Source organism: Mirounga leonina, unplaced genomic scaffold, assembly GCF_011800145.1.
Source record: "Mirounga leonina isolate KUSES-001 unplaced genomic scaffold, KU_Mleo_1.0 Mir_418, whole genome shotgun sequence".
In the NCBI taxonomy this organism is placed as follows: domain Eukaryota; kingdom Metazoa; phylum Chordata; class Mammalia; order Carnivora; family Phocidae; genus Mirounga; species Mirounga leonina.
In genome coordinates this window covers 10,987,890-11,009,507 of record NW_023270739.1, presented here as the reverse complement: position 1 = coordinate 11,009,507, position 21,618 = coordinate 10,987,890, and the positions used below count along the sequence as shown (strand labels likewise).

The window sequence follows — 21,618 nt, the reverse complement described above, 5'->3', positions numbered from 1 at the left end:
GACTTCTCTGTTTTAGGGAGTTAACCCCGCCTCAAAGTTCTTACCATCTATGGCTTATGCGAGTCCTCTGATAATTAAACCTTGAGAATTTTCCTTTACTCTGCATGTCTGATGCATTTGATGTGGCTGATTGTTTCAGATTGGTGAAATGTCAAGCAGTCGAAAGATGAGCTTTGCTGGCAGGCATATATGGATTTACTTTCTGGCTGTGTGACCTCTGACACGTTTCTTATCTATCCTGAGTCTTGTTTTCTTGATCTACCCAGTGGAAATAATACTCTTGCAAGTTAGTTTTAAGGATTAGCTATAGGGGCATCTGGGTGGCTCCGTCGTTAAGCATCTGCCTTCGGCTCAGGTCATGGGCTCAGGGTCCTGAGATCGAGCCCCGCGTCAGGCTCCCTGCTCCGAGGGAAGCCTGCTTCTCCCTCTCCCGCTCCCCCTGCTTGTGTTCCCTCTCTCGCTGTGTCTCTCTCTGTCAAATAAATAAATAAAATCTTAAAAAAGAAAGGATTAGCTATAATATTGGTAAGGTGTGTCTGTTTTGTTCACTGTGTGTTTCCACCACCTGACACAGCGCCTGGCACACAGTAGCCACTCAGGAAATATTTACTGAATGCACAAGAGGCTCAGGCATTATGGACTGCATTCAGAAGGTTTGATGGGGGGGTAGTCTTTTCTTTTTACCACTGACACCGCTAGGGCAGGCTGTCAGGCTAGGGCAGGCTGTGTGCAAAGATACCAGGGACAGGCTTTATCATTCTGTTGTTACCCACTTTGACCAAAGAGGGCAGCCTTAAGCATTCTTTACTTAATTATTTTCTTTAAAACACAGGTTGGCTTCCTTAAAAGGCACTTGTATCTAATCTCCAGCCACTCCTCCACACTCTTCAACGTTAGTTACCTTTGGTAACTGTCTTGGGGCTTGAAGATCTATAGTCTGGCCTTCTTTTTCTTCATACCTGTTTCTGCCCGAGTGCCCACTACCTGGGTCCTGAGCTGGTTGGAAGGTTCTGAGTAAGCTGGGCAGGGGAGCACCTGTTTTCAATGGGACCCCCTGCACTGGGTCCACCTGGTGTCCACAGTCTTCCTGGCTGAAGTTAGGGAAGTTAAAGAGAGAAAGGGGAAGCCTTGACTGAATTAAAAGCTACCCAAAGGGTAAGTTATAAATGTACCACATTCTTTTTGGCATCTGTGCTACATAATCCTCCGAGACAGAGCAGGGAGCAGACATTGCTTCTTACTCAAACCACAACAAAGTCTCCCATCCATCTTTGCTGCATTTTGAGAACAGATTCACTGTCTGTCTGCAAAGACACATCTGTAGGTCTGCTGTACAAACGAGGGAGGTCCCTTTGCTTCAGAGTTCCTCGGCTTTCCTACTCCTGGACCTATCCTGGAGTCCCTCCACTCTCCTAGCAAACAAAATCCCAATTAGCAGAAAAATAAAATACTATAGACAGCTCCTGAGATGCTGCCAGCCGTCTGGTCTCACAAAAATGACCTGACCTGAAAGCTCTAAGTTCTGAGAACCATTCGTCGGCACGGTATTTTTCTGGGCACTGCTTCAAAGGGGCCATGGTTGAAGACCAGGCTGCTATTCTGGTGGCCTCTTGTGTGGGATAAAGTTTCCCATGGGCCCCTGGGGAGGGCTGGAGCACTCGGCAGGGGGGTGTTCTGAGCACCCCTGACCTGTGTGCCCGCACGACAGTGAGCAGGTCAGCGCCTCTGGACTAAATGGGGTAGAGCTTTCTAGAGGTCAGCATGCCTCCTAGGCTCTGGCAAACACTGAGCTTAGCCAGCAGAAACACCAAGGTAAAACCACTGGGAGAGGTTAAGAGGCTTGGAGGAGGGTGTTGGGGGAGACAGGGATTCCGTAAATCTTAACTTTGAAGATCAGAAACAGGATGTGAACTGGAATGGGACCATGGGTGGGTCTGATGCAAAGTGGGGCAAACGAGGCCTGAAAGTGTTTCTAGGGGATTCTCGAGGCTTTGGGGCCCTCCGATCAGCTGACCATTCAGGCACCCATTGGGCACATACTATCCTAAGGGCTGCCGGCAGGGATGAAGTGATGTCTCTATCACTGCCCACCTGAGAAGTGACATGTGTTGGAGCAAGACCCAGCCTATGTGAAGCTGGGCATTCCTGCCTACCTCTTGGCTTCCACAGTCCCCTGCCCCTGGTCACACACACTGCTTTCTGTCACTCTGATGGGATAGGCTCTCCAGCCCCCAGAGCTTCGCCACTGCTCCCTCCTCCACCTGAAGGCCTTTTCATTCTCTTTGCCTCAGCTGACTCATGATTTCTCAGACCTCAGCTCAGGCAGGATGTCTCCCCACAACACACATCCATAGCACCACCAGGGTCTTACCTAGGGAATAAGGACCATCTTAGAAAGGAGATGGTGTTTCAGTGATCTGAGTTTCTAAATGGCTAGTAAGGCAACTATCCCAAAGTGTTCACCAAGCATGATTAGAATGGCTGAGGCTTTTGCTCTGCAAAGGGTGATCAGGAGGGGCATGTCAATATCCCAAAGCACAGAAACTGCCTAGCTTGGCTGGGCATGTCTGATACACGTTCCCGTGGCTCCCTGGGCTTTAACCACTTATCTTCTTGTCTCAAGACAGAAATAAGCTTCTTGAAGGTAGGACCTTGTCTACCTGCTGACTGCTGAATCCCCAAGGCATAGCAGAGGATCCGAGGCACATAGTCAAACACTTCTGAAATAATAGTGAATGAGTGAATTAATTCCAAGTACTCCTGTTAGAAGGAGGAGAAAGATGAGGAGCAGAAGGGGGGGAGGAGGAGGAAGGAAGAGAAGGAGGAGGTGGAGAGGGAGGAGGAGGAAGGAGGAGGGAGGTGGAGGGGGGAGGAGGAGAAGAGGAGGAGGAAGAAGGAAGAGCGGGGAGGGGGAAGAGGGTGGAGGAGAAAAGAGAAGGAGAGGAGGAGGGAAGAGTATAAGGAGGTGGCACCACTGACCTCCTTTCTGAGGCTGAGCCTTGGGTGCTGTCCCCCCACAGGCATTTGTTAACTGAAGCCTCTTGTAACCCTGTGACTCACCTCTTTTTAGATTTGAATCTTCAGCATTTGGAGATTAAGGGTCCCATTTTAACTTCTCAGATCACACTTGTACCTGCCTCCCTCTCTTCTTTTCTGGGTCACCTTTAGGAACTCAGACTCCTGACCTGCACTCTAAGAGCCTGAACCCGAAGCCATCACTGTCTCCTTTTATTGCATTATCTTTGATTCCCTCCTGTGGCCTCATTCTTCATTCAACAAACATTTGGGGAAGCCTTGCCATATTCTAGACACCTTGTCAGGTGCTGGGGTCACAGATGCAGGCCTATTACCTAGTAACTCAGGCTAATGAGTGCCAAGCAACTGACCATTAAGGCAGAACGTCTTTGGGAAGAAAGGAAGCCAAGAAGACGGGCGGGATTTAGTGTGGCCTGGGGTGGGCAGAGGGCTTCCTGGAGGAGGTGACATTTCAGCTAGGGGGGTCTTGCAGGGAAACATGTAGGCAGATGACTAGGGAGAAAGTCATTCTCACTGAGACAAGGGGCACCACAGGACAGGTCAGTGTAGTGGGACAGGGAGGGGGGAAGCAATAGGGGGTGCTGGAGAGGCCTGAACCCCAAAGAGCCCTGTATATATACATCACTGTGCTATTCAAAATAATCCTGTTATGTTGCAAAACCAACGGAGGCTTGGGGGGCTGTGGGTAGGGTTGTTGCTCCCATCTGTTCCTGGGAGAATGGGGGGGCTGTGGGGAAGGATCTCCCTTCCCACTTTCTGTGCTTTGGGGTGCTGACAGTCCCCTTCTGGCCCTTTGCAGGATGAAAGCCTCAGCAGTTCTAATGCTTGGTGAACACTTTGGGGGCAGTCACCTTAGCAGCCTTTTAGAAACCCAGATCACAGGAATACCACCTCTCTTCTCAGATGGTCCTCACCCCCCAAGTAAGTCAGCCTTGAATCCAGGAACCAGCCAGTCCTAGGACTTTTACCCTGTCCCAGGCCAACTGATCCATACCTTTCTCCCAAACTGGCTGTGGCTACAGGAAGTGAGGGTAGCTGACTTTGAAAGTGGTTACACTGCAAATGAAATGTATTAATGCCAAGTCCAGACATATGCCTAGGTAGTGACTCTTAAATGTTGTCTTTTAATAGTTTAAAATCGAGATCGCCACTAAAAACATGAAAACTAAAGTAAGATGCAGAGTTTGCTTGTGTTCTTTTTGGATAATCTCAAAGTTCCAGGCAACTTGACCTTTCTGGGCCTGTGTTCCCATTGCTTGCCTCTCTGGGCCCCTTCATTTCATATACAACCGACGTCAGCTGAGGCCCCAGCATGTTTTCCGGACTGCTCAAGCAGAAACCCACATTGCTTCCAAGGTGAGGAGAGCCAGGAGCCCCCACGTGACCCTCCCCCCCTTTTTGCCAGGAGGCCCAGGACAGGGCATCCCCGGGACAGCCTTGCCTCGAGGACCCGAGAACACAAGGCAGGCACTGAGAAAAGAGGCTCTGTGCAGAGAGGTTTTAATATCCTCCCGCTTTTAATAGCTTTCCCTGAGATGGAAACTTGGGTTGAGATGATTTGCAGCTCTCCAGATTTTTCTGAGTGTGTGTGTGTATTTGGGTTTATTTTTAGCCACAGGGGTTCATTCCGTGCCAAAAAACCTGCTTAAATAAAACCAAGATTAATATTTTTACTTAACGGAAAGAGTTAGTCAGGACGGGCTTTGAACTGGAGACTCCCTATCTTGATTTGGGAGTGCATCTTAACTGTCTGGTAGTGGCTGGACATCAACAAAAAAGGCCTTTGAAACTGACAGAGAGCAGTGCCCTCAGGGGACCAGGGTAGGATGCAGGAAGAGCCTATTGTGAGACTTCTCCAAGGGGCATTCTTCCTCACATGGGCTTCCCCTCCCCGCTCCCCTCCTGTTCTCCAGGGCCATCTTTCTGGAAAGGCGGGTAAGTTGGTCCTGGCTCTGCTCAGAGCCTGGCTGGGATTCTGCCTCACTCCCAACTCCTTCCTTAGACCCTCCCCACCAGATCTGGTCCAGGCTTCTGCTTCCTCTGGATTCAGATAAAGCAAACTAAGTCTTTGCTCTGGGATGGGCTAAGGCCTAGATCCGCAGTTGCCTCTAGGGAGCTCCAGATGCCCCTCCCCTTGGACAGACTTCACCCCTCTTTGGGCCATGCCAGCTCTTTGTTCTTGCTCATACTGCTGTTTTTGCTCTACTTGAATATCATTTACCTGTTTCCTTGCCGGTCTTTTTAAACTTGGCCCCTGAATTCCTCAGGGCCTCATTTATCTCCTTGTCCCTGTGAGCCTAGCACAGTACTGCATAAATGATTGTTGAACAGATGTTTATCTGGCCCTATGAACTGAGAACTGCTATTAACCCCTTCTGATGGAATAAGGCTCAGAAAGACTTGGTCATAGGCCAAAGCTTACCCATAGGAGTTATTTATCTTTTTTTTTTTTTAATCACCCTTCATGTTAGGTGGCCCTTTTAGCTTCATGTATTCAGCAGATACACAGTAGGGATTTGTTATGTGCCAGGCTCTCCTCTGGTTGCTCAGGCTACAGTAGTTGGTAAAGCAAAGAACCTGCCCTCTTGTGAGGCTTGCATTCTAGTGGACAGCACACGGTACGGACTAGGTCAACTGGTGGTCAGTGCTGTGGAGCAGTGAGGCTGGCCAGGGGTGACAGGGAATGCATGAGAGAAGATTATGGGGGATCATGGAGGCCCCCCGACCGGGTGATATTCGAAGTAAGTGAGGGAGGGAGCCATGTGGCTATGGAAGGAAGAGTGTTCCAGCGGCGGGGGGTGGGGGGCATGGGTAACGCAAGGGCAGAGGCCCTGAGGTGGTGTTTGGGGTGGTGAGTCGGGGAGTCGGGGGCTGGGGGCCAGAGTGGAGCAGGTCGCCATTTCCAAAGATGAGGAAGGTAACGGGACCATGGGTGAGCGAGGGGTGTTTTCAGGACCCAGTTTTGGATGGGTTGAGTCGGAGATGTCTTATTAGACCTCCAAGTATAAATGTACACTAAATGTAGACTCATGTTGTGGGGGCTCTGGGTTGGAGGTTGCAAAGATGGGAGCTGCCAGTGGTACAAATGGTACAAGGCCACGAGCTGGGTGGAAGTGAGAGGAGGCAGAGGAACCCACCACTGCCTGGATTGAGCACTGTGGAGGTCGCGGGTGACCTTGACGAGAACTGCTTTGGTGGCGTGAAGGAGGGAGCTCAGGTCACGGCAAGAACCTTTCAAGGTTGGCATTCATCCCCCTGACCTAAAAGCCAGGATGGGAAGTGACTTGCCCAGTGTTACATAGTGACAGGGCCCTGACTGCATCCAGGTCCACAAGCTCCATGCCTGCTCATTCCAGTGTTTCATGGCCACTTCTCCAGGGGTTTTCCTGATCTGAACTTTCAGCCTCCAAGTCTTTGTAGAGAGGCTTTAAGGCGTGGTGACACAGGGGCTAGAAACCAGAAGGATTGGGTAGGGCAGGCCTTCAGGTGTCTGCCCTCCACCCTTCATTCCTAAGGCCCTTTCCTCAAACTTGGACATCATCAATGTGTCCCCAAAGAGGCGAGGGTGACTGGAGGTGGATACCAGAGCTCCTCGGGGGACGAGGAAATGCTGGATTGGATCTCTTGCTGTCTTCCTCTGATTAGCACATTTCAGAACCTTCAAGTAATCACCATCAGCAACCTAACAGTATATCATCTGTTTAGCTTCAGGGTTACAAAGTGCCTTTTTACATATATATTGTCTCATCTAATTAATCAGCCTAATTAACTTCAGATTCACAGTGTTGTGAGAAACCTCAAGGATCGTCAGGTTTTGTGGTTTCTAAGTTATTTTATTTTCTTCCTTAAAAGCCTTGCTGGAAAGCACAGTATGCTAAACAGATGATATTCTGTTCTACTGCTGATGGTGATTACTTGTAGATTCTTATTACCAATCAGAGGGCACGTGTGTGTGAGTGACCGGGACAGAGTGGTTGGGTGGTCAAAGGGATGGGGGTCACTGGGGACTTATCAGGGGGGTCTTCCTCCTAGGGACCAATCCACCTCTCTGATCTTTAGCAGAGCAGACAGCGAGGGTGGGGAGGTGCAGAAAATTGTGAAATGTTTTGCAATCAGTACAAATCCCATGAAAAGGCTTCAGGCAGTCTGATTTCTTGGGGGACCCACCAATTTTTCTTCCACTGGGAAGCAAAACCACCCTCAGGGTACCTGATCTTCTTTGTAGTTGGAAAACAGGGACAATAATAGCCATCTCATAGAGTTATCATGAGAATAGAGCAAGAGAGCATGCATGCACTGCTTGGCACATGGGAGGGGCTTAATAAACAGTTGTTGCTATCAGTGTGTTCTAGTCCCTCCCTCTCCTCTAGACTTACTGATGTGATGTAATGAAATGCAGGGAGCTGATGGTTAACGAATGGGTGGGCAGCTGGAGGAGCAAGGGAGCCTGGCTCTGCCCTCTTTGGATAGGCTAAAATGCAGGATCTCCATGGGGCACAAGACCAGGGAATTGCCTAATGGGCTGAGCCAGATGGGCTGTGGGCCTGCCTTGCTGTGGGTCCCTTGCTTATTGTCTTTGTCATGAGCTCTCGGCCTTAAAAAGGCCCGAGTGGATGTCAATCAGGAAATAAACATCAAGTGACTATCAGACACTTCCCAACCCCTCTTTTCCTCCAAGTCCAAGTCCAGGAAGACAGGTGAGCCCACAGTCCAGGCCTTTCTGCTTACCTAGATCCTGCCTGCTAGGGGCCCATCAGAAGAACATTCCCTTCCCTGGGGTTGACACTAACAGTGACTTCTGCTTTTGGAGAAATTCATCCTACCTGCTGGCCAGGTCTTACCTACCCTTGCTCTCCTCCTAAAAACCATACCTTAAGTCAGCAAAATCATTCTAAAGGGCCTTCAGAGAGACAGGAATGGGACAGAGAATGTGTGTGTGTGTGTGTGTGTGTGTGTGTGTGTAGAGGGGGTATGTGTATATACTGAAAGTATTTCACTCATGTGATGGCTGAATCAACTCCTCTACCATAGGGAGGATCTGTAGTGCTCTCAACAGAATCCCAAGATCTAAGATGGGCAGAATCCATGGTCTTAAGTTGGTATACATTAATTCATTTAAGGGATCCTTGATCCAAAACTCAGCCAAACTTTGCATTCCAACCTGCTAGCAGGAAAGTCCAACCATCAGATCGGGGTAGAAAGGTCTGGTTTGATTGAAGGTGGTTGTATGAGAGGTGGAAGGAGAGGGTGAGAGGCAGGGGCTTTCTCGTGGGCATCCTGTCCCCTCTGAATATGCTGACGAATTGCAGATGTGCAACTTCTGGACACAGCAGTAAGCTGCACTGGAAGCTGAATCTTGTTTGCCACTGGAATTGTTTTTGTTCAAAACTTGTGCTGCTCATGGTCTACATTACTATGGATGGAGGTGGGGGCATGCAGCACACAACTATATTTCTGGAAGGGATGTGCCTTGTTTCTCTTGTTTTTGCAAGCTCTTACTAGCCCTCCCCACAAAAATTATTTAAAGAAAGAAAATTATATAGAGATATACCTTTACACCTGGACCCTCAGGTGTATGATACATTTAAGAGGACCCTACATATATTTACAGGTCTATTGCCAATTACATAAGCACACATAGCCTGGTCAGTTTCTTCTTACAGACTTTTAAATTAAAATACTGTTTACTCTGTTTTCCTTTGAGGAAGCCCAGGTTCCTTTCCCAGGAGCCACGAGGCTCCAAGACTGAGATTCAGGCTGTTCGTCATTGCCCCTTTCCCTGACTGGTGCTTTCAGACCTTGGACACTAGCCTTCTAGCCATGAACTTTTAAACTTTGTCTTCCCACTAGCTGTGCTCTGTGGAGGTAGGAAATGGAACTTCTATTTCTCGTCGTCACCCCCACCAGCACACCAATCCAGCTCACACCCATGTCGGTTTAGCTGCTGGGGGACACTGGGTAGACAGTGGGGGCCATGTTCCAGCATGAAGGAGAAGAAAGAAAACCTTTGTCTAGCCCAGCCCATCTGTAAAGCTGCCTTCTAGCCACTACACCAAGGTGGCGGGAACAGGCCAACATGCTGCCAGCTCTAAGTTTGGAAACTGTCTTCTGTTGTTGTTGGAGAACCGTGACCTTCCATACCTCCCCTGTCCACTGTGGCCCCCAGGCCAGCGAATACTTGGGAGCACCGTTATTGCCAAACAAGAAAGTACAAAATAGCACACATTTGCATTGCAGAGGAGAAACCGAAGCAAATAAAGACATATTAATTCACAGACCTAATGGGCGGTTTGAGGTTGGCTGGTGTTTTTACTCTGGAAGGGCTTTGTGAATCTCTTTGGGAGAGCAGAATATTACTTAATTTTAGTTCAGTGTAGGGCAGTTTTGTTTTTATAAAGAAAACACTGGTGTGGCCTCTATGCTGGGCCTTCTCTGCCAGACTTTCTGGACTATAACCACTTGATCAAGGTTGGTCCTGGTGGGCTGCTCTTGGATTACATGTGGGTGATGAGATAGGACAGGTCCCTGTGATGAGGTGGGTGCTCCAGACTTAAAAACACCTCGTATGTTTGTTCTGACCAGTTTACATGTACTCCCCCACCTCTCCCCGAAAATCTGTGTGGCCAGATATTTTGAGGAGCTTGCCTTTCTTCCCCAGAGAGAACCCCTAGGCCTTAGCTTATGGTGTATGTTAGAAAATAAAGATACTCAGACAAATAACAATAGGGGTCACTGGTAGGGGTGGTATTCTAACAGCAGTGACAGCAAACACTCTGTTGTCATCACAAGCATGAGGGTTATGAGGAATTGCTATAAATTAGGAAACGAAGACACAGAAGGGTTTAATGACTTTCCTAAGGTCATGCGGCACCACTGCTGGGATTCGAACCCAGGCAGTCAGGCTCCAGAGCCCTGGCTCTTCCATGCTCTTCCATGCTCTGCCATGTTGCTGCTCCACTAGAATTAGGACATGGCTTGTAAGCCACGTGATGGGCACTGGGCCAAGACAATCAGAAAGATTTAGGAGAAAGGAGGTCGGGGACACAGGTTTGCCTGAGGCCGCACGGTAATGGTGGAACTGAAACTCAAAAGTGGCTTCCTGACTACAGAAACTTACTCCCATTTCACTGAACTATTCTCAGATGAAAATGTTCCAAGCTCAGGCCATTTCAGGTAAGGAAGGAATTGGCTCGCTATGTGTGCAGAAGCTTCCAGAAGTACCTAGCTTTATGGGACAGGTCTGCTTATGACATGTTATGTCTAAATGAAGTCAAGCCATTTTTGAGCCAGGAAAGGGTAGAAGTTGCTATTTAAAGAAATCCCTTTTGCGATTTCTTCCCCCCTAAGGCAAAGACTCACTTGCTAGTTTACCTTCTATGTTAATGAAGCAGCAGAGGATGGAGCCAAATCAATTCAGGAAGAATCAATAGTAGAGTCCTGGCAGATATGCTCTCTGCCCAACAGTTAAGCTGTTACAACCTGACTGTGGGAGTTACTGTAGAGGAAATAGTCCCTGGGCCTCTGGGAGGCTGGCTCCCTGCCGAGGATGCTGCTACAAAGTTAGACACAGAGGTGGAGGCAGAATGTTGAGGGAGCTTGGCCTGGAATCTTGCCAACTGCTCGTTTTTGCAGCGGACTTGGAAACAGCCACTTGCCTCCTCCCAATCTGAGCTGAGTCCGCTAAATTGCTAACTTCGCCAATGGGCTCTGTGTTTTACCCTCCCTGGCAAGAAGGTCTGGAGGGGCTATTGATTCATCTGAGTCTTGACTTCATGTCTGACTGGAAGAGTGGGATCCAAACTCATTTGGGGAGGTACAGGACAGAATCCAGTTGGAGTGGCAGAGATTGGTTCCTAATAAAGGTTGTTTTGTTTTGTTTTGTTTTGTTTAAAGATTTTATTTATTTATTTGACAGAGAGAGACACAGCGAGAGAGGGAACACAAGCAGGGGGAGTGGGAGAGGGAGAAGCAGGCTTCCCGCTGAGCAGGGAGCCCGATGCGGGGCTCGATCCCAGGACCCTGGGATCATGACCTGAGCCGAAGGCAGTCACTCAACCGACTGAGCCACCCAGGCGCCCTGTTTTGTTTTAATTTAAGAGATTAGAGTCAATGAATTGAGAAACATGGTGGGACGTCCAAAATGGGGAAGGATAATGGAGCTACCAGCATGGGCAGGAGTGAGTGTGTGTGTGTGTGTGTGTGTGTGGTATTCTGTTTAACAGACATTTATTGAGTACCTACTCTTTTTAGGGGCTAAGTACAACTAGAGGTAAGAAAGAGTGACAGGATCTTAGAGCTTGAAGAGTTCAGCTTGTGACTCAAAGCACGGCTGCTATACATGTAAAATCCATTCCATTCTGGGCAAGGTCCTAGCATGAGAGCTTCCAGACCCCCTTTTCTTGCCAGTTTTTGTTATTAGATGACTTTTTTTCGGTTGAGCCAATGAACACAACTTCTCTGTAATTTCTGAATTGTCTTTAAGATCTGTCCATTATTCCTCCATGTGTGAGTTCTATAAAATATCTGAAGACAGCTACTGGGTGCTTCTTCTTCACATAAAATACAAAAAGAATGCACAGCCTCTTATAATCTCAAAGTAAATCCATCCCTCCTCTGTGTTCTCACTGCATGTAGTAAATGCCTATCTTACAGGCTTCCTCACATTGGTCTAACAGTTTTCCTGTTCATAGTCAACTGATGTTTACTAAGCAACTCCTTTCTGCCAGATGTTGTACTAAGAAATTTCATAAGATCTTTGTTTAATCCTCATTCCAATTCTTTGATGTAAGTAGACTTACACTCTCTTTACAGAGGAGAAAAGTGAGGTTCAGAAGAGGAAGTGGCTTTAATTCTGTCAGTTTCCTTGCTGTATAATGTGGATGGTGATATTGCCCTTGTAAACAGTCTTGAGGGGTAAATAAATGAGATGTACTGCATACAGTTGGCATGTGATAAATGGGAGCTACTTTTAATGGCAGCAATCCTTCCATGGTCAGCCCATGCCATTTTTGGTGATGATGATGATGATGATATCAATAATGTTCATATAACATATACTATGTCGGAGACACGGTGCTGAGTTTCACATGCATTATCTTACCTAATCCTTCCAATTCAGGAGATTGGTACCATTATTATCCCGGCTTTACAGAAGAGGAAATTGGAGGCCAGAAACAAAGTTCCTTGCCCACAGTCATAATAGCCATAAAGAGCAGAGCTGGGGTTAGAACAGTTCCGTTGGCTCCTGAGCCCCTACTCCCAACTTCTCCCTCCTCAACCACATCTTAACTGAGCTATGCTTTACTGCATAACTTGCCATCCATCTAAGTGCTAGGAATGAAAGGCCCCATCAGAATGCTGACTGGCCATGGAGAGAGGCTGGGATGCATTGCAATCCTGCAGGCCTGTCAGGACTCAGTGAATGTATGCATGCAAAGGAGAGCCCCAAATGAAGTAGCATTCAGGAAGAGGTCCTGGTGGAAAGAGAATAGGTCTGGGAGACCAGGCAATTTTCAGATGGACAATGAAGGGATGGCAAGAGGCTCTAAAAAGAGCAGTAGATTTTGGATTATGGTAAAACCAGAGTTAAGAAACTCCTCCAGGGGTGAATGCAGCCTAGGAATTTCCAGGGTTGGCAATTGTGAACATTTGGGATAATTAAGTTGAATGATGACTGCCTGCTTTCTCGCCTCCATTCCTCTCCCACCCCCCAGTGTCTCTCTTCTGAATTCTTGCTTTTATAAACACAATCATCTACTCAAGTTAGCCCAGAGGTAAGAAAGCAATTCCAGGCACCCAATCTGAGATGTGGTCCCTGATGTGGTTCATGTCTCCCTAACCTCCTTTCTGTCTATATCTTGCCTTTTTCTGCAGTGATCCGGGCCAAGGTGGTAGGGAAGAAGCTGGTGAAGGAGGGGCCCTTTGGCACGCTGGTCTACACCATCAAGCAGATGAAGGTGAGTGACAGAATCCGGCTCCAGGAGAGCTCTCGGGTTTTTTGGCAGTAGAGTCCTAGCGAGGGGAGGCAAGGTGGGTGTGCGTAGCCCTCCCCACTGCTGGAAAGGGCATTGCTGAGGCAGAAGAAAGGGATGGCAGGGAGTGGGGGGAATGTGGCTGCTTCACCCTAGAGCCAGCGCAAGTGGAGTCCCTCAGAGGCCATTGTTAAGAGGCTCGACTCTGGAACCAGATGGCAGATGCCTTGTTCCCTGGTAACTGCGAGACCTTGGCCAAGTCACTGTCCCTCTTTGGGTGTCAATCTTCCCATCTGTAAAATGAGGGGATGGGACTAGTTTGTCTTACAGGCTCTTCGGAGCTCTCAGTTTTGAGTTTCAAAATATGCAGTTGCTGAGATTACAATTTATGTTTAACTCCTCGAATCTTTACACTGAACTTTGGCTGATCACAGGAACCCTATCCTGGAGTAGGAACTGCACCCTCTTTCCCTGTTTTCCCAGAGCTTGCATCCCAGGTGGTTAGCACCGTTTACTAAGCATATTCATACACTGAACATATTCCTGAGCATATTAACATTATGAAGCATACTAAGGAAGTCCACCTTACTACAAAGAACATCAGATTTCAAACCTGCAGAACCTGCTTATTTGTCTCGGTTCTACACCTAAATAGCTTGCTTACCTTGGAATCCCCCCTTTCCTGGGCCTCCATTTAGCCACCTGTTAACAGTGCAGGGTTGGGGGGGTGCACGGGTGGCTCAGTCGTTAAGCGTCTGCCTTCAGCTCAGGTTATGATCCCGGGGTCCTGGGATCTAGCCCCACATCGGGCTCCCTGCTGAGCAGGGAGCCTGCTTCTCCCTCTCCCACTCCCCCTGCTTGTGTTCCCTCTCCTGCTGTCTCTCTCTCTCTGTCAAATAAATAAATAAAATCTTTAAAAAAAACCCCCAAAAACCAAAAAAACAGTGCAGGGTTGCGCTTAATGCCCCTAAGAGCTCTTCTTAGCTCAGGCATTTCAGGATTCTAAGTGCCCTGGGACACGTGTGGTGTTACTTCCTTTTTTTCTTTATTTTTTAAAAAAGATTTTATTTATTTATTTATCAGAGAGAGAGCGTGCACAAACAGGGGAAGGTGCAGACAGAGCAGGCAGAGGGAGAAGCAGGCTCCCCTCTGAGCAGGGAGCCCGACGTGGGGCTCGATCCCAGGACCCTGGGATCATGACCTGAGTCAAAGGCAGACGCTTAACCGCCTGAGCCACCCAGGCACCCCTTTGTGTGGTGTTACTTCTAAGCAAGAGCTGCTTTGGGTGCCAGAAAGGGGTACTTATGTTTGCCTTAGCATAGAGGGCTGGTACTCACTCACCCCGAATAGCTCAGCAGCTGGTCCATCACCCCACTTTTCTAAGCACCTCCCTATGTGCAGCACCCTGTGCCAGGAGCCATGGAGGCCACGAGAAAGATGGGACTCCTATGTTAAGGAAGTATAGTCAGGTCGGGAGAGAAGACCCAAGACACACGTGCATGACTAATCAGAAGTTCAAGATGGGGTATGCTCAGGTCCAAGTGGACTGCCAGCCCTTTTACTCACTGCCCATATTTGCATCCCCAGAAACTAGAGCAGGACCTGGCTCGCAACAGGGACTTGGTGGATGTTTATCCATCTAATGGAGAAATGAGGGTGAGACTCTACTGGCCTGAAAACTCCCCAGAGGAGACAAGGCTTGACACTCAGGTAGAACTGAATGGGGGTAGTGATAGCCCATGGGTGGTACCCAACCATCCCAGAGGCAGACTTCCAGGCCTCATTATTCCTGCATCCTAAGGCCTGAGGTTTGATGTACTAAGTTCATAACCTGTTGCTTTGGATTCAACTTTGGAAATATCCACAGCCTTCTGGTTATGTAATGTCCAGAGTCAGCCCTGGCTAGGTGCCCTTGGCTGCCCAAGCCTGGTCATGGGACCAGCTTATGTCTTCAGACAGCCATGGGGAGAGAAGAGTGTGGAGGGGGGGAACCAAGAAATCAACAACAACCAAAGAAACCCCCACTGTACAGCCCCTGGCAGCCAGTGAGCAAATGCCAAAGCATGTTAGACAAAGCAGAGGTTCAGGCAACACTCCCTCCCCCATGCCGCCCCACTCTGGAACAACCCATCACAGTATGGACACTCTGGCCAGCAGATCTGAGGGAACAGCTGGGAGACAGTGGTTCCTAAGCTTGCCTAGCTTCCCTGCTTCTTTTGGGGCCTGGACACTAGGGTGATCAGAAGGTCCCATTCCCCCCTCGCTGGTGTCAGGCCAGCCTCTGGGGGGTTGTTTGGAGGTCAAATTACATTTGTTCATGCATCAGCTTCAGAGCACACACACCCACTCCCAGGCTGGTGGCATCACACTATTCATTCGCTATCTTTTACCCGGATTCATGGAACCAGGGTGTAGGGCACTGGAAAGTAAAATTCCTTGTTTTACTTCTGACATAGGCTCAAAGGGGAAATGACTTGCCCAGTCATGCATTTAATTAAAGACAGATCTGGTTTCCAAACTAGGGTGCTGGGATTCCTTCCCAATCCTGTGTGTTCTTTACATGGCTCCCCAAATCTCCCTGCCATCTCGCTTTGATCATCAATCACTATGTAATGCCTTTTTATTAACTCTGCCCCTCCTACCAGCCAAATATTAGATAACTCGTAGAAGGGTCATTGCCCTTCTGTCCTGAGAGGCCACTGAATTCTGCTGGTCTCCAGGGAGCAGTCTGCTAATCAGGTATGGGGTGTAGGGATTGGAGTAGTTCATCTAACCTTCCCCCTCCCTTCCTCTCTCCTTCCTTCTCACTCTCTCTGTGCTGAGCACTGTGCTTCAGGCTGGGGATACCCAGATAATATTTGTTACAATGAATATAAGACTCTATTCAAGTGATATGTACCAAGCTACTGTGTACCAGGCATTCTGCTAAGCCTTTGCATGGATCAGACCTCATAACAACCCTATGAAGTAGATACACATTATCCTCTAATTTACAGGTGAGGCAGCCGAGACCTGGAAGGGTCATGTAACAGTCAAGTTCATAGGACTAGAAAGTGGCAGACGCCAGGGAAGCTATAGAGCCTTTGCCAACAGGGAGATTACAGAGCAGTGGAGCTGTGGGCTGATTCATCATTCCTGCCCCCTTGGGGCCTACCCCACCCCATTTGTATGTAGTTCCACAAGGGAACAAAAAGAGGTTAGCTTGGGTTTGTTCGTTTGTCAACCAGCAGTGTAGCTCTTGACTTGCAACATCCTGCAAAGGGTGCATTGAAAACTCTGTGGGAGAGAAGGAGGAGAGGCCAGTAGAGGCGAGCCTGCATGAGTTTTGGCACTGGTCCCTAGGTGGCTTTGTTCTGGTGGATTAGAGTCTACCCCAGAGAGTCGGACGGGGTGAGCAAGGGCTCCCTTAGAGCAGAACTAAAGGAGCTCGGAGAACATGAGAATTTGAGCCTCCCTGTCTCACCTCTCCCTCTGTCTCAGAGTTCCCACCTCCTCCGCTCGAACTTCTCACCCAGATGAAAGGCAGGCAGACCCTCTCCCATATGCTAATTCCAGAACCTCTGGTATACATTACAGGCAGAGACACACGCACAGGTGTGTGTGGGGGGAGTGTACGAATGTTAAGGGAGCTTATTGCAAACTCAAACGTGGAGACAGCTGGAGCAGTTGCCAGAATTGGTCACTCCAGTCTGTCGGGACCTTATCTCCTATCGGGACCATGAGAAAGCAGTCCGCTCTGCCAGGAGCTGCAATTTGTGCAGTGGAGACATGCTCCCAGGCTAGCACGGCAGGGGACAGCACGTGGGGAACATCATGTCCCAGCTGGTCCTGGCAGGGGCGTTCCATGGGAAGGCCCACTGGTCATGTGCTTTGCATGTCCTGACTCTGGGCAGGACAGATTTGCTGGGCAATTGGAATGCTTGGCCCCTGGGGACTTCCTTCAGTGGTTTGTCTAATCAAATGAGCACTATTGCAAGGTCTTGCCTTTGAAGCTCCAGCTGGAAGCCTCTCTGACCCTCCAGCCCACAGGGAGCCATTCTCCTTCTCATTGCCTGTAACTCTTTCTGGTCTGGGGCTCTCAGCTAGCCCTCAACAGAGAAGGCCTGCATCCTCATGTGCTCTGCTTTTCTCTTATAGAGAAGGAAAAACTTTGGTTGTACTTATCTCAGTCTAGTATCTAATGTCTCTGAAACGCAGTTGCTTGGTCTGCAAATGCGAATAAGTTGTGGGTTTAAAGGAGTTCATGGTGTAAAGCAGCATCCAGCACAGTGCTCATCTTCAGGCATGCTGGCCGTATTTGACAGGATGGTGATATTTCATGCTGTCAATGCAGAGTGAAAACCAGGCATTCCATAAGAAATATTCAAAGCCCCCAGATTCAGAAATTTCCTTCTTAACACTATTTCTCCCTTCACCCCAAGGGAAGCTAAATTCTTCAAACTCTTGTGTACATGCTACCAAGAGGGGAGGCCCAGAGGCTTATAGAGTCCAATGTGGTGTGTGTCTACACACGACAGAACATTATTCAGCCTTAAAAAAGAAGGACATCTTGGGGCGCCTGGGTGGCTCAGTTGTTAAGCATCTGCCTTCAGCTCAGGTCATGATCTCGGGGTCCTGGGATCAAGCCCCACATCGGGCTCCCTGCTCCGCAGGAAGCCTGCTTCTCCCTCTCCCACTCCCCCTGCTTGTGTTCCCTCTCTTGCTGTGTCTCTCTCTGTCAAATAAATAAATAAAATCTTTAAAAAAAAAAAAAGAAGGACATCTTGTCATTTGTGACAACACAGATGAACGTGGAGGACATTATGCTAGGTGAAATAAGCTAGACACAAAAAGACAAATACAGCATAAGCTCACTTTTACATGGAATCTAAAAAAGTTGAACTCACCATTGAACTTCTCACAGAAGAAGAGTAGAATGATGGCCACTAGGGGCTGGGAGGTAGTGGAAATGCGGAGATGTTGGTCAAAGGGTAAAAATTTTCAGTTCTACAGAACTAAGATGAGTAAGGTCTGGAGATCTAATGTACAGCATGGTGACTATAGTTAATAATACCATATAGAATACAATAAATTTGCTAAGAGAATCACACACACACACAAGGTAACTCTGGGAGGGATGGATGTGTTAATTATCTTGATTGTGGTGACCATTTCACAGCGTATACAGACATCAAAACATCATGTTTTATGCTCTAAATAGATGCATTTTTATTTGTCAATCACACCTCAATAAGCTGGAGAGAGAGAGAGAGAACACAACCCACTTAATATGAAGTTCCAAACCAGCTTTAAATCCCTGCATTAAGAGATGAGGTTGGGCAAAGGGATATAGAAAGAAGAGGACCAAAGCCTTCCCTCTGCCGATATGAATTCAAGTAGAACTAGTTTTAAGTTGACTTTTACTGAATGTTGTGCACCAAGTACTATTCTAAGTCATTTAATTCTCAAAAACACCATATAAAGTAAATACTTTGCCCCATTTTACGGGTGAAGAAACTGAGACCCAAGGAGTTTAAGTGGCTAATAAGTGGCAGAGACAAGGTTCAGACTGGCTGGCTGTCTCCAGAACCTGAGCTGACCATTAATCCTCCAATGCTTTGACTAGATTTGACTGTGTTTTCCAATTCTGAAAGTCTGTGATTCTCTGATGTCAGGGCATTACAAACCTATCATGACCCTCCTAAATTTGTCAAACCAGTTCTCAGTCTCTATGAATATAGACCTAATGTACTTGCAGGGTCAATATTTAGGTCAAGATGGGATGATTATAAAGAAAAGATAACGAGATGCCCGGAGCCAGTGAGGTGAGGACCATGTTGCTTCTGAACATCCTGCTCACCGGTACACCAGGGGTTGGAAAAACCACACTAGGCAAAGAACTTGCATCAAGATCAGGACTGAAATACATTAATGTGGGTGATTTAGCTCGAGAAGGGCAGCTGTATGATGGCTATGATGAAGAGTATGAATGCCCCATTTTAGATGAAGACAGAATAGTTGATGACTTAGAAAAACCGAATGAGCGAAGGTGGAGTTATTGTTGATTACCATGGTTGTGATTTCTTTCCTGAACGCTGGTTTCATATAGTTTTTGTGCTGCAAGCAGATAAGTGTATTGTACGAAAGACTTGAAACAAGGGGTTATAATGAAAAGAAACTAAAAGACAATATTCAGTGTGAAATTTTTCAAGTTCTTTATGAAGAAGCATTAGCATCCTACAAGGAAGAAATAGTACATCAACTGCCCAGCAATAAACGAGAAGATCTAGAGGATAATATCAATCAGATATTGAAGTGGATTGAACAGTGGATCAAGGATCATAGCTCCTGACTTATAAGACTGGCCACTTTACAACCACTCTTGTTATATCCCTGCCATAATGAATAAATTGTCCAGTTATCAGTAAAAAAAAAAAAAAGAAAGAAAAGATAATGAAATGGGTACAATCTGCTTTACCACATGGTTAAATTCAGAATTGACCCTAAAAGGCAGCACTGTGCTTGTTCAGACCTCATCGTTCACAACACATTAACGTTTTGATTCTGCATGCAAGCGCTACAAGCCATGTAGAAATCAAGATTCCTTCAAATTCAAAAGGAGTGAGAACTCAACTGAGCAGCTGAAGTCACTGGACCCTACACAGGGCCTTGATCCTCACTCATGAGGCAGAGAGGACATGAAGGGGAAAGACTGACAAGGTTGTACTGAGGCCCTAATGGCATGGGTCTGAAAGACCTGGAGTGGGGACCGAGTTGAAACACTTGCCAGGAACTCAAGGAACAGCCACAGCAGAGGAGAAGCTGCTGGGCACAGGAGGGAGTGTAGGGAATGTTCTCCGAAGGCCACGCTTGATGGCACGCACACAGCATGCTCTTAAGCATGGTTCCTGTTAAAACCAGAGAGGCACCATCCATCACTGAGGAAGTGGGGGGTACGTTGTGACCCGCCCCTGCTCCCCCGCAGCATAACTGAAAACCGAGTGTGGACAGCAGTTCTCACAGCGCTTGGCTGCGTTTCCTCATTCAGCTGGTGAGCCTCTCGGGAGAAGAGGGTTAAAAGAGAGGCCAGGTAAATTAAAACCATCTGCACTGATGGTTGCAACAATTAGAACAGCATTCCCCTTAAAAAGGCAGAGGCTCCCAAACTCTGTGGGTCCAACAGACCCTTTATGATGGTGGAGGTCCTTGTGGACCACCTAGCCCCACCAGCCAGTCCCCACTTAAAAGAAAAATAAGGAGAAAACCCAGCCCGTTAGTGCAAATGGGAGGCACTTAGATGAGACACCAGTGAGGTGATGTCTGGCTTTTTATTAATTACCATAAGTAAATTAATAACCCATGTCAGGAACGAAGGGAGAGACACTGTCCTGTTGTAAACCCTTGGAGACCACCAGCCATCTAGGTAGGGCCCAGGTGCTCTGAGAACCAGGGGGATAATGGGATTGGGCCACACCTTAGTGCCCCCTCCTACCCTCGCCAGCTCACACAGTTAACAGAGTTTTCTCAACAGATCTGAAGCCACGTGAGACTCGTGGTCTTGACCTCGAATCCCCAAGTGGGTTCAGCCTCGTTATGTTCACACCAGTGGCTCTGAGCACGTGCAGATACAAAGAAGGCACAAGAGCCATAAACAGCATTTGCCTGTATCAGAGGCCCTTGGGCATGAACTTGTGAGGCCACAGTGAGAGGCAGCACAGGGTAATGGTTAGAAGAGCATGGACTCTGGAGCAGATCCTCCTTCCTGGAATCCTACCTCTGCCATTTGCCAACCGTAGGGCCTTAGATAAGCCACTTTACCCATCTGGGGTTCAGCCTCCTCATCTATTAAACGGGCATAAATAGTTCCTGTCTCACGGGGCTGTCATGGGGATTAGGTGGGTTAATATTGGAGGAGGATTTCTCAACTTTGGTACTACTACTATTTGGGGCCAGATAATTCTTTGCTGTGGGGGCTGTCCTGTGTATCATAGGATATTTAACAGCATCCCTAGCCTCTTCCCACAGATGTGAATAGCAACCACCACTGCCTCCCATCTGTGACAATCAAAAATGTCTCCAGACATTGCCAGATGTCTCCTGGGGTGGGGGTAAAATGGCCTTCAGTTGAGAAACACTGTCTTAGATTATGTTGTAGATAAAAATGGCCAAATATCAGCATTTTTATACACTGCAACATAATAATTATAAAGTGTTTAGTTAAAAATCTAGAAATTTTGTGTATGTGTTTATATGCTTTATCTGGGGTAAAGGAACCCAGTGCTTTCAACAGATGCTCAGAAAAATAAAAGCATGGAGAATCCTGGCCTGAGTTCAACTTTCAACAAGCAAACAGAATTTTTGAGTCCTTATCTGTAAAATGGGTACAATACCTACTTCCTTGGGTTCTTGGGAGGATAGAGTGAGGGGAACATAAGTGGAATGCTTTTATACACTGAGAAATGTCATAGAGATGTCATTAGAATGCTGGCTGGCTGCCTTCTTGGAATTTGGGGGCCAAGGTTGGTGAGGCAGGCAGGACCCCTTTCACAGCAAATTCTTTGGATTTCTGAAAAGGTGTTGGGATATGAGAAGAGTATATATTTGGTGCATTGTTATGGAGGTGCTGGAATGG

At 47.7% G+C, this 21,618-nt stretch overlaps 2 protein-coding genes and 1 pseudogene across 4 annotated transcripts in view; 2 read left to right on the top strand and 1 right to left on the bottom strand.

Moving 5' to 3' along the window:
- The window catches only part of SYN3 (synapsin III), a 410,509-nt gene that overhangs the window by 269,410 nt on the left and 119,481 nt on the right, over positions 1 to 21,618 (bottom strand). The window lies entirely within an intron of this gene.
- TIMP3 (TIMP metallopeptidase inhibitor 3) overlaps positions 1 to 21,618 on the top strand; it is a 59,445-nt gene that overhangs the window by 31,651 nt on the left and 6,176 nt on the right. Inside the window, exon 2 of the mRNA XM_034987639.1 lies at positions 12,910 to 12,992. Within this exon, the coding sequence (XP_034843530.1) occupies positions 12,910 to 12,992 (83 nt within the window). The remainder of the gene's footprint in view (positions 1 to 12,909; positions 12,993 to 21,618) is intronic.
- Positions 18,086 to 21,457, top strand: LOC117998762 (annotated as a pseudogene). Its single transcript, XR_004676073.1, has one exon. The product of XR_004676073.1 is annotated as an adenylate kinase isoenzyme 6-like (transcript).